Source organism: Enhydra lutris, unplaced genomic scaffold, assembly GCF_002288905.1.
Source record: "Enhydra lutris kenyoni isolate GAN:26980312 unplaced genomic scaffold, ASM228890v2 scaffoldscaffold55, whole genome shotgun sequence".
Lineage (NCBI taxonomy): Eukaryota > Metazoa > Chordata > Mammalia > Carnivora > Mustelidae > Enhydra > Enhydra lutris.
The window spans coordinates 8,967,940-8,979,934 of NW_019154139.1; the positions used below are offsets into that span (position 1 = coordinate 8,967,940).

The following is an 11,995-nucleotide window of genomic DNA, read 5'->3' on the forward strand; positions in this document are numbered from 1 at the left end:
CTTCACAGGTGTGTGATGTGGGTCTGGCCCTGCCTCGCCCACCAGGCTAGGGCCTCCTCAGGGTCACAACCGAGGATCCAGGCCTGGTATTGCAAGGCTCCACCCACCATGACTAAACAGCCCGAGGGCACCGCATCCAGCGTGGAATAGTAGCCAAAACGCTTCCAAAGCTGCCCTGCAGTCAACACTTGTTCAATCCATCAATCAGTCAACAATCGCCAATCAATATTTGCTTCAGAAGTCTACAGCTTGGTCTCCAGGCCTCTCTCTCCCTCAAGCTTCCTCCATTCTACTCCAGGAGTGACCATTCTAACAAAGGAATTTACTCACATCCCATCTCTGCTGGACACCCTTCAATGGCTCCCCACTGCCCCAAGGTCAAGAACAAGCCCTCAACAGGCATTTGACACCTGCTATCCGGAACGCACCTCACCCTGTTCCAGCCACACTAAACTCACTGTTCTCTACACGACTCTCTCTGACTGGAACACTATCCCGCCACTGTGCTTCTGCAAAACTCCTACTCACGCAGCAAGACCCAAGCCAAATGCCTCCTCCTCCAGGCAGGCTTCGACAATGCTCCCAGGCTGGATCAGAGGCAGCTTCTTCACCTACAGCTCTCTTCACACAGAAATCTCCATGTGATGAAACCAGAGGTTGCCCTGAGGATCAGGCCCTCTCTGGCCCAGCCAGACTCCTCCAACTGGCCGTCAAGCCCACCCTGTTGACCTGTCGAGAGTGCAACAGCCACTCCGGCCCCGAGAAGCCTCCCTAGGACACGGCTCAATGCTGACTTTGACTTCTGAGAAAAACAAATCTCCTCTCCACCAGATGGAGGGAAACAGACAATTTCCCCGACATGTGTCGTTTCTTCGACACGTGGCAGCGACACTGGTCACCCATCTGGGCATTCCCATTAGCCCCGGGCCGAAGGAGGAGGGGATACTCTCCCCTAAAGAGCCCCTTCCCCAGCCACAGGCAGGCCATCAGCACAGCCCTCAGAGTCTAGAATGCTAGGCTCCAGTCTGCCCTGGCTTTCTGATGATTCAACGTGGGCCCCTGGGCAACGCATGCCCCCTTCCTGGGCCTCAGTCTCCCCAGCTGGAGAATGGAGATTACCATAGTCCCAGCCCTGCCAGCTCACAGGAGGTGCTGAGAGAACCTGAGAGGCCAAGGCAGGCAGGGAAGTACCGAAGGAACTGGAAAGCCAGGCAGGAACCCATCCACGCCAGGCCCAGGTTGGGCCACACAGTCCACTGAGAGCTGCAGCACCGTGCCCTCTGGGGCCTCAGCCGGATAGAGGAGACAAAGCCAACCACGGACAAGTCCCCTGAAGCAGGAAGAAAGTTGTAAGATAAAGAGCCACAGGGTCAAGAGAGGAAGAAGCTGGAGATCCAGGATCACTCCCTGAAGGTGGGGGTCAGGCAGCTGGGCCTGGGGGGCCGGGGGGATTGGTAGCCATGGAGGCAGGGAGAGGGCTTCCGGGGGGCGGGGGCAGACCCAGCAGATGCCAAGGCAGGGGAGGAGGGTATGTCCGGAAACATCAGCAGTCGTTTGGGCTTCAGAACAGAAAGCATGAAGGGAAAGTGCAGGAAGGTGGCTGGAGGACAGCCATTTGGGGGGCGGGGGGCGGTTGCGGGAACCATAGAAGGACCCAAATCCAGGCCAAGTGAGACTATTCTGGGGGTGACAGGGAGCCATGGGAGGTTTCTGAGTGAGGGAAGAATGAGTAAACAAATGAAAGGAGGCAGGCAGGGAGGGAGACAACAGCCCCTCCTGGGCATGCAGCACTCTGTGGGTGACAAACTCCTTCCACGAAGGGGGCCCCAGGAGCCCCTGCTGGGGAGGGTGGAGGTGGGGGAGACGGGGTCCAAGGCAGAGGAGACCGCCCATGTTGCACAGCTCCAGGCTCCCGGGTGCTCTCTTCACCGTGCTGGGGAGGGAGGGCACCCCACCTCGTCAGTGGGCATTTGAGGTGAGATCCAGAAGCCGTGTGTTTAGACAGAAGGAGATGGAAAGACTCAGATGTTCCAAACAGCCCAGCCACAGGTATGGGCTCAGCCCAGGAAGGGTGGAGGTTAGATTAAGGCAGGGCTTCCTGATAAAGACCCTCGGATAGGTCCTAGAGACCTTGATCTAGGGGGTCAGATGCCCTGTCTGGAGTGGTAAGACTGAGAGGGAGCAGGTCTAGAGATGGGGGGTGGCCCAAGTGATTGCATCAGGCATAACAGGGTGATGGGAGGGGGTCTTCTTCCTGCAGTCAACACCCCCTTTTCTCCTTCAATCCATTTGGGGCTCCCCAGGATTTCTTCTCCTCCCACTGCCCACCCTTCATGCCCTCCCTCCCCCAGAAGCAGCCTGGCCCACAAGCTTCTCAAACCATCATCAAAGACTGGGGGCCCAGCTGCCGCCACCTTCAGGACTCTTGGTGGCTCCCCACAGCTCCCCCATTGGCCCCAGTGTGCCCACAGCTGCCGCTCGCCACTTAACCCACCTAGGAGCCCAGCCGGCGCCGGCCCGGGAATTGTCACTTGACAGCTGACATTTTCCCCCAGCTGCTGCTGTGGCCCCACCTCTCAGATGAGCAAACAGAGGTTCAGCAACGGCAAAGGCCTCTTGGCCGAGAAGCCAGGAGCAGGTCTGCGTTCACACTCACACAAGCCACAGTCCCTGCAGTCACCAAAGCGCTCTCCCAACACCACCCCCAAGGCACCAACACCAGCACCTGAACCCCCCTCTCCAGGCCCCGCCAGTGCCCCGGGCCATCATCAGTTCTCATCACCACCCGACAGGAGCCTTCTCTGGAGGGGCTTCCGACTGATGTCTTTCCCGGGGAGTCAGAGTCACCTTCCCTTGCACAAAATGGTCATAGCTGTCGAATGATTGGGTCAAATGATCTCATGAATGGCTGAGAGATAAAGGAGGGCCCATTCACCTCCAACAAACATGCTGAACCCCCAGATTGAATAGCACAAGGCTTGAGCTATGATGAGACCGTGGGCCTGGTGACCAACAAGGTCAGAGGGTCTGCACGGCGGGGGTGTTGGCCAGCTGGACCTCGAAGCAAGAGGAAGCAGAGGGCCAGAGCCACGTAGGGGACCAGAAGCAGACAGAAGGGGCCCAGAGGGACAGATGAGAGCAAGGACCACAGCCACAAGCACGGAGCAAGGGAGCCCACCCACAAGGAACACGGCGCCTGGGGGGTTTCCTGAAGACACCACTGACATGCTTTTGAGAGGGCCAGAAGTGGGTCCCCCACCAGCCCCTTCCCAACCTCGCTGGCCAACTCTCCCATCCTGCAGACGGGGAGACCGAGGGTCAGGGGGGCGGGGTGGTGGTGACCTATCCAAGGTCACTGGCAGCTGGAGTCTCCTTCCTCCCAGCCATGCCCAGCAGAGAGGCCGCCTTCACAGCCCACTGGCTTCCCTCCACGCGTGGCTGCTTCTCCGCGCCGCAGAAGTGCTGGCTCCCCACTGGCTGGCGCGGGGGAGGCAGCAGCCCTGGAGCAGCAAGCCCAAAGGGAAGGGGCTGCACGCCCCTCAGGGGATGGCCCCAGGCGGGCCGCAGAGGTGGCTGTCCGATGTAGGTGCTGAACCCAGGGAGACCCTCCCCACTGCCTCCTGGAACCGTGGAGCAAATCTCCCCGCCCAGGATGGAGCATGGGCTTCTCCAAACTCCGCAGGTGTCCGCAGTGTCCTGGATACAAGCTGAAGCTGGGGATTCGGAGGAATCGAAGCTTTCATCCCAGCTCTACTACACCCTGGCTGTGCGACGCGGCGGGAAAAGTCGGTCAACCTCTCGGAGCCTCAGTTTTCCTGTGGGTGCAATGGGGCTGGGACAGCCCCGGGGGGGTGGTGGCTACAGGTGTCAAGGCAGCAGAGGGCTGAGCGCCAGGAGTGCCAGCCCTTATCATCACCCCGAGCCCCTCCCCTGGGCCGACACACTGCTGGCTGCTTCCAAGTCGTTATCTCCAATCACCTGTAATCGTCCATTACAGAGCCGGGAAAACCAGGGCACAGACAGCCCAGCATGGGCCCTTCTCCCCCAGGCAGCCGGGCTGGCTCCCCAGAAAGGCTCCCGCATGGAAGCTGGGGGAGAAAATAGGTAGGTTTCCGGCCGATGGGTCGTGCTGCGGCCGCCTGGCAACAACGTGAGCGTGGATGGGGGCGTGACGACCGGTGGCGTAACTGGCGCAGGTTTCCCTAAGTAACGGAGATCGAATCTGATTTTCCCTGGAAACAATGTCCTCTGGGGGCGTTATGTACTTTCTACAGGCCTGATGCCTACCGTCTCACTGCATCTCCCAGAGCAGAGCGTTGGCTCGGTTATCCGTGAGGCCCTGTTCACCCGTGAGCGCAGATGTAAGTGAGAACCGCAGGGGTCTCTATCTACAGAACCCCATGTCCACACTCGCCCTGTGTGCTGCTTGGTCTTCAGTGCCCTCCTGAGAGGGGGTACTACCACCCCCATCTGACAGCAGAGAGAACGGGGCTCTGAGAGATATAAAAAACTGGCCCGTGGGGGCGCCTGGGCGGCTCAGATGGGAAGCGTCCGCCTTCAGCTCAAGTCGTGATCTCGGGATCCTGGGATCAAGAGCTGCACCGGGTTCCCTGCTCAGCAGGGAGTCTGCTTCTCCCTCTCCCTCTGCCCCTCCCCGCTTCTCATACCTTCTTTTCCTCTCTGTTTTCTTCTCAAATAGATAAATAAAATCTTAAAAAAAAAAAAAAAAAAACTTGGCCCATGATCACACAGCAAATAAAAGGCAGAATGAGCCCCTGGGTCTGCCTGACTCAGGGCCCCAGCATTTTCCACTTGCCACCTACCCATGAGTCAAACCGCGCGACCGGTCCCCTGACATTTCAGACCCGGAGACTTGCCAGCTGAAGCCCTGGCTGGCGGTGCGTTGCTCAAGGCCCAGGCCTGGCCAAAGGTGGTGCGGCCCTCCCTCCCAGCGCGCCAGCCCCGCTCGGTCCCAGAAGCCTCTTCTGGCTCTCTGGTGAGTTGGGGAGTCGGGTGGCGACGCAGGGTTGAGCTCCGGGCTGGGTGAGGAGCCGAATCAGGGAGCACCAGGTTTCAAAGGACAAGAGGCTCCCAGCCAGGGCTCCTCATGCCCCAGGGACTCGAGCGCTCAGGACAGTCCTTCTGAGCAGACCATGCCATCCTTCCCTGCCCCAGCCCTGGGCCTGCCAGGCCTGAGAGCTGCTCCCACAAGTCTGACTCAGATGCCAACACGTCCATCATAACTTTGGGTTCTTGATGGGAAGTGGAATGGTGTAGAGTCTAGAGATGAGAAAGGTCATTTGTGGTTGCCACAGAGATCAGGGACCACTACCTCCTAAGATTTAGGGACCAAGAACACCAAATATGTAATATGCAACACAGTCTGGACCACAAATACCGTCACGCCCCAAATGCCAGCCATGTCCCTACGGAGGAGCACTCGCTTGAGCACTGCCCCTTCCAGGACCTCCCTCCCAAGGAGGAGGTGGGGGAAGGGAGGTTTCTGGCCAGGGAAGAATCCTAGAGCCCTCAGCACCTGATCAAAGACACCCCCCCCACACACACACACAGCAAGACTCTAAAGCTGGGCCTGAGCGTACCCACGGTCAAGTCTCTGATCCGGGGCCCCTGCTGACACCAGCCAAGGTCACCTGGGCCTGCATTTGCAGAAACCTGCCTTGGCCTCTCTCCCATGAGCCCGACTCAGGCTATGGAATCTGAACGATGAACCGTTCTATTCACAGAGCCTAGAATCTCAGGTCCCTGGACTTCCAAACACATACCATCGCGGCCGCCAGATCCTGGATTCAAGCCCTCTTTGGTTTTTTGGGGTTTTTTTTTAAAGATTTTATTTATTTATTTGACAGACAGAGATCACAAGTAGGCAGAGAGGCAGCCAGAGAGAGAGAGGGGAGGAAGCAGGCTCCCCGCTGAGCAGAGAGCCCGATGCGGGCTTGATCCCAGGACCCCGAGACCATGACCCGAGCCAAAAGCAGAGGCTTTAACCCACTGAGCCACCCAGGCGCCCCTTCATGCCCTCTTTGAAACACCGAGCTTTACAGGCTGTGAATCACAGAGGCTTGGAATTTGATTGTCAGTTAGCCTTACATCGAAACTCTGAACCCTGAGACTCAATCCCAAAAGCTTCCAGGCTGAGACACCCAGACCTGACTTGCGAAGCCGCTCCACTCTGGAATCACTGGATCTCTGGTCCAGAAGGGAGCTTGGAAGCGAGGCAGCCAGTTCAGACAGAGACCTGCGCCCCAGCCTCAGCAGCCTCTGTCACGGGGCCCGGGGAGCCCAACACGCTCTGAGCGGCTCCCAGTGTTGGGGAGTCCCTCCCGAAGGCGGGGGATGAATTTGGCAGCCCTCCTCCCCTGGGCAGCTTCCACACGCTTGGACGCAGGACTCTCCCTGAGACAGAGGAGGACCAAGCCCAGCTCTGTCCAGGAGCAGAACCCTTTCCCTCCCCTCCAGGGGCCAGGCCCACGGTTGCTCCAAGCCCAGGCTCCCACATGCCCTGGGCGGGGTGGGGGAGAGGCACGAAGGGAGGGTGAGAACTAAGGCCAGAGGATCCCAGGGACTCAGTTTCCCCAACACACCAGAAATGTGGCAAACTGGAAGGGTCTCTATGGGCTGCTCAGTGACCAGGGCCCAGAGTGCCTGAGATCAGGGGTGAGGGCACCCCTGGCTCCCAGGGCTGGAGGAGGCCATCTTATCCAGGCCCTTGTTTTTAGGTAGAGGCTATGAGGCTCAGAGAGAAGGAGCTGCCCAAAGTCACACATCTAGTTTATGGTAGGTGGGACTCTACCGTAGATAGGAGTCTACCCTAGATGGCTCTCTATCCAAGGGCTTCCAAAACATCAGGACAAGCTTAGGGCTGCTTCTCCCCAGCCAGACATGCCAGAGCCTATCAGAGGGTAAGCTGAGTCACACTCTCAGACCAAGGCCATCTGAGCCATGCTTCTGCCTCCAGCCCAGCCCAGATCTTGTCAGTCCGGACATATGAGGCTCAGACAGGTAAAGTAACTTTGCCAAGGTCACACAGCACCCAAATGGCAGAGCCAGAATCAACCCTAGTCCCACGCAGGCAAAGTACCCATGACGTGGTTCCATTGTGTCCCTGGTCTTCCAGCGAGCCTCTCTCTCCCTCAAACCTCCTGTGGTCCCCCTTTTCCTGGCCTGCCCACCTCCCAGCTCACATGCTACAGGCTCCTAAGGTTTCCCGAAAATACTGTACTAAAACCGTTCCCATGGATGCTGTCAGCGCCCCCCACTCCTGGCAGCTTCTCAGGGCGGGGCAGCTAGCTATATTTCTCTGTCCTCCATGATTCCGGGGCTGATGCCGGGGAGACCTGGGTGAACAGAGTTATTGAACAGACCCTCTAACCAGCCGTCCTACAGAAGGAACACCTGGCTTTTGGCCCTCCACCCAGCTAAGGGCACCCAGACCCACACTCCACCCATTCCAGCAGAGACCCTCCAGTTTCCAAGGTCATCACCCAGCCCCCTCCCCAGCAGGGAGACCAGCACCCTGGGCTCCACATGGCTGCCTCCCGCAGCCTTCCTGGGGGCCACCTCGCCATCCCAGCCAGCATCCCGGCTAGCCCAGGTGTCCAGAGCTGAGCTCAGGTACTACCCTGTGCAGCCTTGAGCACTGGCAGAGACTCTGTTCTGCTGGGCAAGCCCCCAAACCCAGAGGCCACCATGTCTGGGTCCCAAAGCCACCTCCTCACCAGCCCCCAGCCCTCAGCTCAGCCCACGATCCATTTCCACACTGCACTGAGCCGTCAGTCCTTCTAAAACACTGATGGCTGCACATCACATCCCAGCTGCAAACTTCGCCTGGTCGCCTTGCCCTGAGAACACAGGCCAGCTCCTCTCGCGGCCCCGCAAGCCTCCCTCTCCCCATCCAGCCCCACACTGGCCCTCCCTCTTCCACTCCAGCCACAACAAACTGCCCTCGGTTCCTCTCTTCCCCAGGCCTTTGCTCCTGATGTACCCCCTCCCCAACACCGCTCATTACTGGAGGCTCAGCTCCGACATGGCCAATATGTGCCCAGCGAGCACTGAGGGAGCATGCGCGGATGGCCAGACTTCGTGCTGGGGGGCTGGGGTCCAGCAGCAGAGACAGGCTCCGCTCATGTCCTGCTCACCTGACGGGACCCTGCAGGAGGCAACCCTCACAGTCATCAATGATGCTCACGTCAGCAGGACACCAGGTCCTCATCAGTCGGCTCTCTCCGTGCCCCCGTGTTCCCCCAGACCCCACATCAGAGCTCGACCACCACCACCACTGCCACCACGGCCTCCAAACCAGAGGACAGTGTGGCAGGCAGGGCTCAGTCAGGGAACAGCTTGCCCCTGCCCCCACGCAAAGGATATGGGTTACACACCATCTTGATGCACCAGTTCCGGGGGCTGGTGGTCTGTCGCAGACAGAAGAAGGCAACGGGTGCCAGGTCCGGGTGAGGGACTTCAGGATCGGCTCCATCCAGGGGCTCCTCCAGGCCTGGAGGGGACGGAGGCGGGCTCTGGGGCCCCGGCTGCTCCGTGACTCCGGGCTCAGCTGCTGGGGCAGCAGCGGCAGCGGCAGAGGAGGAGGGCGGCGGGGAGCTCTCAGCCATGTTGGCGCCGTGCAAGGAGCCCTAGGGGAGGAAGAAGGGTGGCATGTGGCTGGGGCTGCCTGGCACCCACCTGCCCCAACAAGGGGACACAGCCCAGACAGCCCATAGCCCCTCGCTCTCACTCTGCCACAACGGTTAGGAGCAAGCCGAGGGCCCCCCGATGCATCTGAGTCGGAATTCACTTCCAGGGAGGAGTCCTGGGGCAAGTCTGGTCAACTCCGCGCAGGCTCAGTTTGGGGAGATGAAGAGTGAGAATAAGACCTATCTAGAATGTAGCTGTGATATTAGTTGGGTTTTGTTTTGTTTTTATGAGACCGTGGTTGTATATTTACTATATCATTGAAGACAAGAAAATTTGCAAGAAAACAGGGAAGTTACTGTCAAGTCAGACATCATCACCAGGATGACAGGCGTTAACAGAGGAGAGGTTGGAGGGCTGTGGAGCCGGACACCAAGGGAGCTGGGCAAGCCAGAAGGGAATCCGGGCAGGCTTCCCTGAGGCAGTGAGCCCAGGGATCTCCCCCACCACCTCACAAAGGTGAGAACTCAGGGACCTTACACACCAACCTCTTTGCTTTACAGCTGGAGAAACTGAGGCCCAGAGAACAGACAGGACAGACACACAGTCCAGCAACAGCAGGGGAGAACGCTACCAGGGCTGGCTTCTTGGGAGTGTGACCAGCGTGGTCACCCAGGGCTTCCCACTCAGAAGGGCCCTGCTCTGGGTTTAACACTCGGCTGTCACCAACTTGAAATTCTTCATCGTTTGTGATCTGGGCCCACGTTTCTATTAGGCAGCGAGCTCCGCAAATTACGTTACACAGTCTACACAGGGTAAGCTCCTGGCTTCAGCATGGGGGGGGGCACTTCCACATTCCGGTCTTCTCTAATCATTCCAACAACCCCAGGAGCGCTCCCCTGCGCATGGAGAATCAGAGCCAGGGAAGGAAGTGGCGCACCAAGGCTAGGGCACGCTTCGATGCCAGAGTCCCAGCCCTGGCCCTCCAGATTCCGTGATGGCTGGCCATGACCTTGCCTAGCCCCCTCTGCACAGACAGCCAATGGTGAAGGAGGAAGGACAGCCACTTGTCAGGGCCTGCCCCCTCCCCACCTCATCCAAGAGGCCACCAGTCCCCAAATCGCCACGCAGTGGGGTCTCCCAGGGCTTAGGATCCCGACAGGGCTGGGCTGGGCAATGGGAGTTGGAGACAGAACGCGAGCTCCCGGGGCTCCACGGACTGCTGCCCGCGGCTGCCGAGCTGCCCAGAGCTGATGCGTTTGGACATTTCTCTGGCTCCCGGGGGCAACAGGCGGGAGTTGGCACCTCCTGCCACTTTACCCGGCTGGTCAGGGAGGCAGAGTTTTCTCCCAAGCTCCAGGCTTCGCTCTTGGTTCCAGAAAAACGGCCATGGGCCTTACATAAGCTTGTAGGCGACTCGGCCTGCCACGTGTCAACCCCTGGGCTGAAAAACACCTTCCCTGGGGTGGCTCCAGGCCTGCCCATGACAGGGCCAGCCTCTGAGCCCACCGTCCCTCTGCCAGCCCCTTGCTTCTAGCACACTGGACCTCCCTCAGTCCTAGAGCTCCAGCTGCCTCCTCTAGACCTGTGCTCACACCCTCCTCTCTCCCCGGAACACCCTCTTCTCCAGCCGCACGCGCTGGTCCCCAGGCCTGATGATGCATTCATTTGTCCAGGAACTATTTCCTGAGCACCTACTATGTGCAGGCACGGGGCCGGCACAGCGGCTCCGCCAATGAAGAAGGCAGGCTTGGCACCAGCCCTCATTTCAGCTGATGCTCCGAGCAAGGGAGGGAGACACACGAGTCAATTAATTTCTCTCCCTCTGGGTTCCAGAGCCCTTATCACCAATACACATACCGTATAATTTATGTATTTATATCTTTATGATTTAGCGCCTGTCTGCCCAACCTGGAAGGAGGCTGTAGGAGAGCAGGGACTGTGGTGCGCTTCTTTCACCGCTGCATCCCCCCCCCACCAGTGCCTAGAAAGTGCCTGCAACATTTTAGGGGCTCAACAAATCCACATTTGGACAAATTAATAAAATGTGCTGGGAAGTAAGCAAACAAGGGAGAAAGGCGGAAAGGCACCTAGTGGAAGGAAAGAGACATCAAAGATAAAAATAGGAAGCAGAAGGCACCAGCCATGCGTGATCTGTAGGACGAGCTCTCCAGGTAGAAGGAACAGCATGTGTAGAGACTGGGGGGCTGGAACGAGCTCGGTGCATTTAAGGAAGAGAAACGAGGCCAGTGTGCCGAGCCGAGGGCAGGGAGGGGATGAGTGGAGTGCTTGGCAGGCCCCACTGAGAGCCTGGGAAGGAGTTTGCTTTTTATTCCAAGTGCAACAGGAATCCGCAGGAGGGTTTTAGGCAGGAAGTGGCGTGCTCTGGTCTGTGCTTTTAAGCCAGTCCTCTAAGGACTAAAGGGAGAGTGAGACGTGGGGCAGGGGTGGGGCTGGGAAGGCCAAAAGGAGGTGGGAAGGATGGGCTGGCCTGGCCTGGGATACTGGTGGAGGCAGGAAGAGTGAGGTGGACTTGAGACATGTTTTAGGGGCGGAAAAGCCTGGCTCTACCTTGGCCCCGATGGCACCCCAGCCAGGTGCCACCACAACCCTTCCTGCAGCTGCCGCAGCCCCTGGAACCACATGAGACCACCCCTCTCCTCCCTCTCAGCTCCGCCCACTCCATCCTAACTTGCTTTTTGCCTCACTTGGTCCTGTTTAAGGCTGTCACAAGGCTGTAGTCCTTTGTCCTCACAGCTTTCCTGCCTCACTGTGGGACTCCTAGAGACCACAATTGCCAAGACCACCACCCCCAACCCACTCCCCATGCCCACCCAGCCTCCACCCTCTGACCTGCTCTCCAGTGCCCACCCAACCTCCACTCTCTGACCTGTTCCTCAGTGCCCATGCAGCCTCCACCCTCTGACCTGCTCTCCGGTGTCCACCCAGCCTCCAACCTCTCACTTGTTCCCCAGTGCCCACTCAGGGTGCCACCCTCTCACCTGCTCCCCATAGTCCAAATTCCCTCTGCCCTGTGCCCAAAGCCCTGCTCCTGTCCCCAGCTGCCCCACTGCCTAGGGCTAGAAGCTCTTGAGGGGTTGGCAGCTGGGCCCCTTGGGCTCCAACCTGTCTCCAAATGGAGCCTCACAGAGATGAGAGGTCTGGCTTTAGGTGACAGCACTGACGGATTCAAACTCAGGTCCATCTGGCCCCAGACTCTGAGCTGCCTCCACGTCCTGGAGCCTCCTCCCTCTAAGCACTCCCAGGATGGGGCCACCAGGCAGTGGTGTGGTGACTGGACTGGCCTCTGTGAGCAAGTGCAGGGGCAGGAGCAGAACCCCACTGTGTT

At 58.9% G+C, this 11,995-nt stretch overlaps 1 protein-coding gene across 1 annotated transcript in view; it reads right to left on the reverse strand.

Annotated features, from left to right (window-relative positions):
* The window catches only part of LOC111157525 (calcium voltage-gated channel subunit alpha1 I), a 104,825-nt gene extending 96,198 nt beyond the window's left edge, over positions 1–8,627 (reverse strand). Inside the window, exon 1 of the mRNA XM_022519008.1 lies at positions 8,386–8,627. Coding sequence (XP_022374716.1) covers positions 8,386–8,627 — 242 coding nt within the window. The remainder of the gene's footprint in view (positions 1–8,385) is intronic.
* Positions 8,628–11,995: the final 3,368 nt, after the last annotated feature.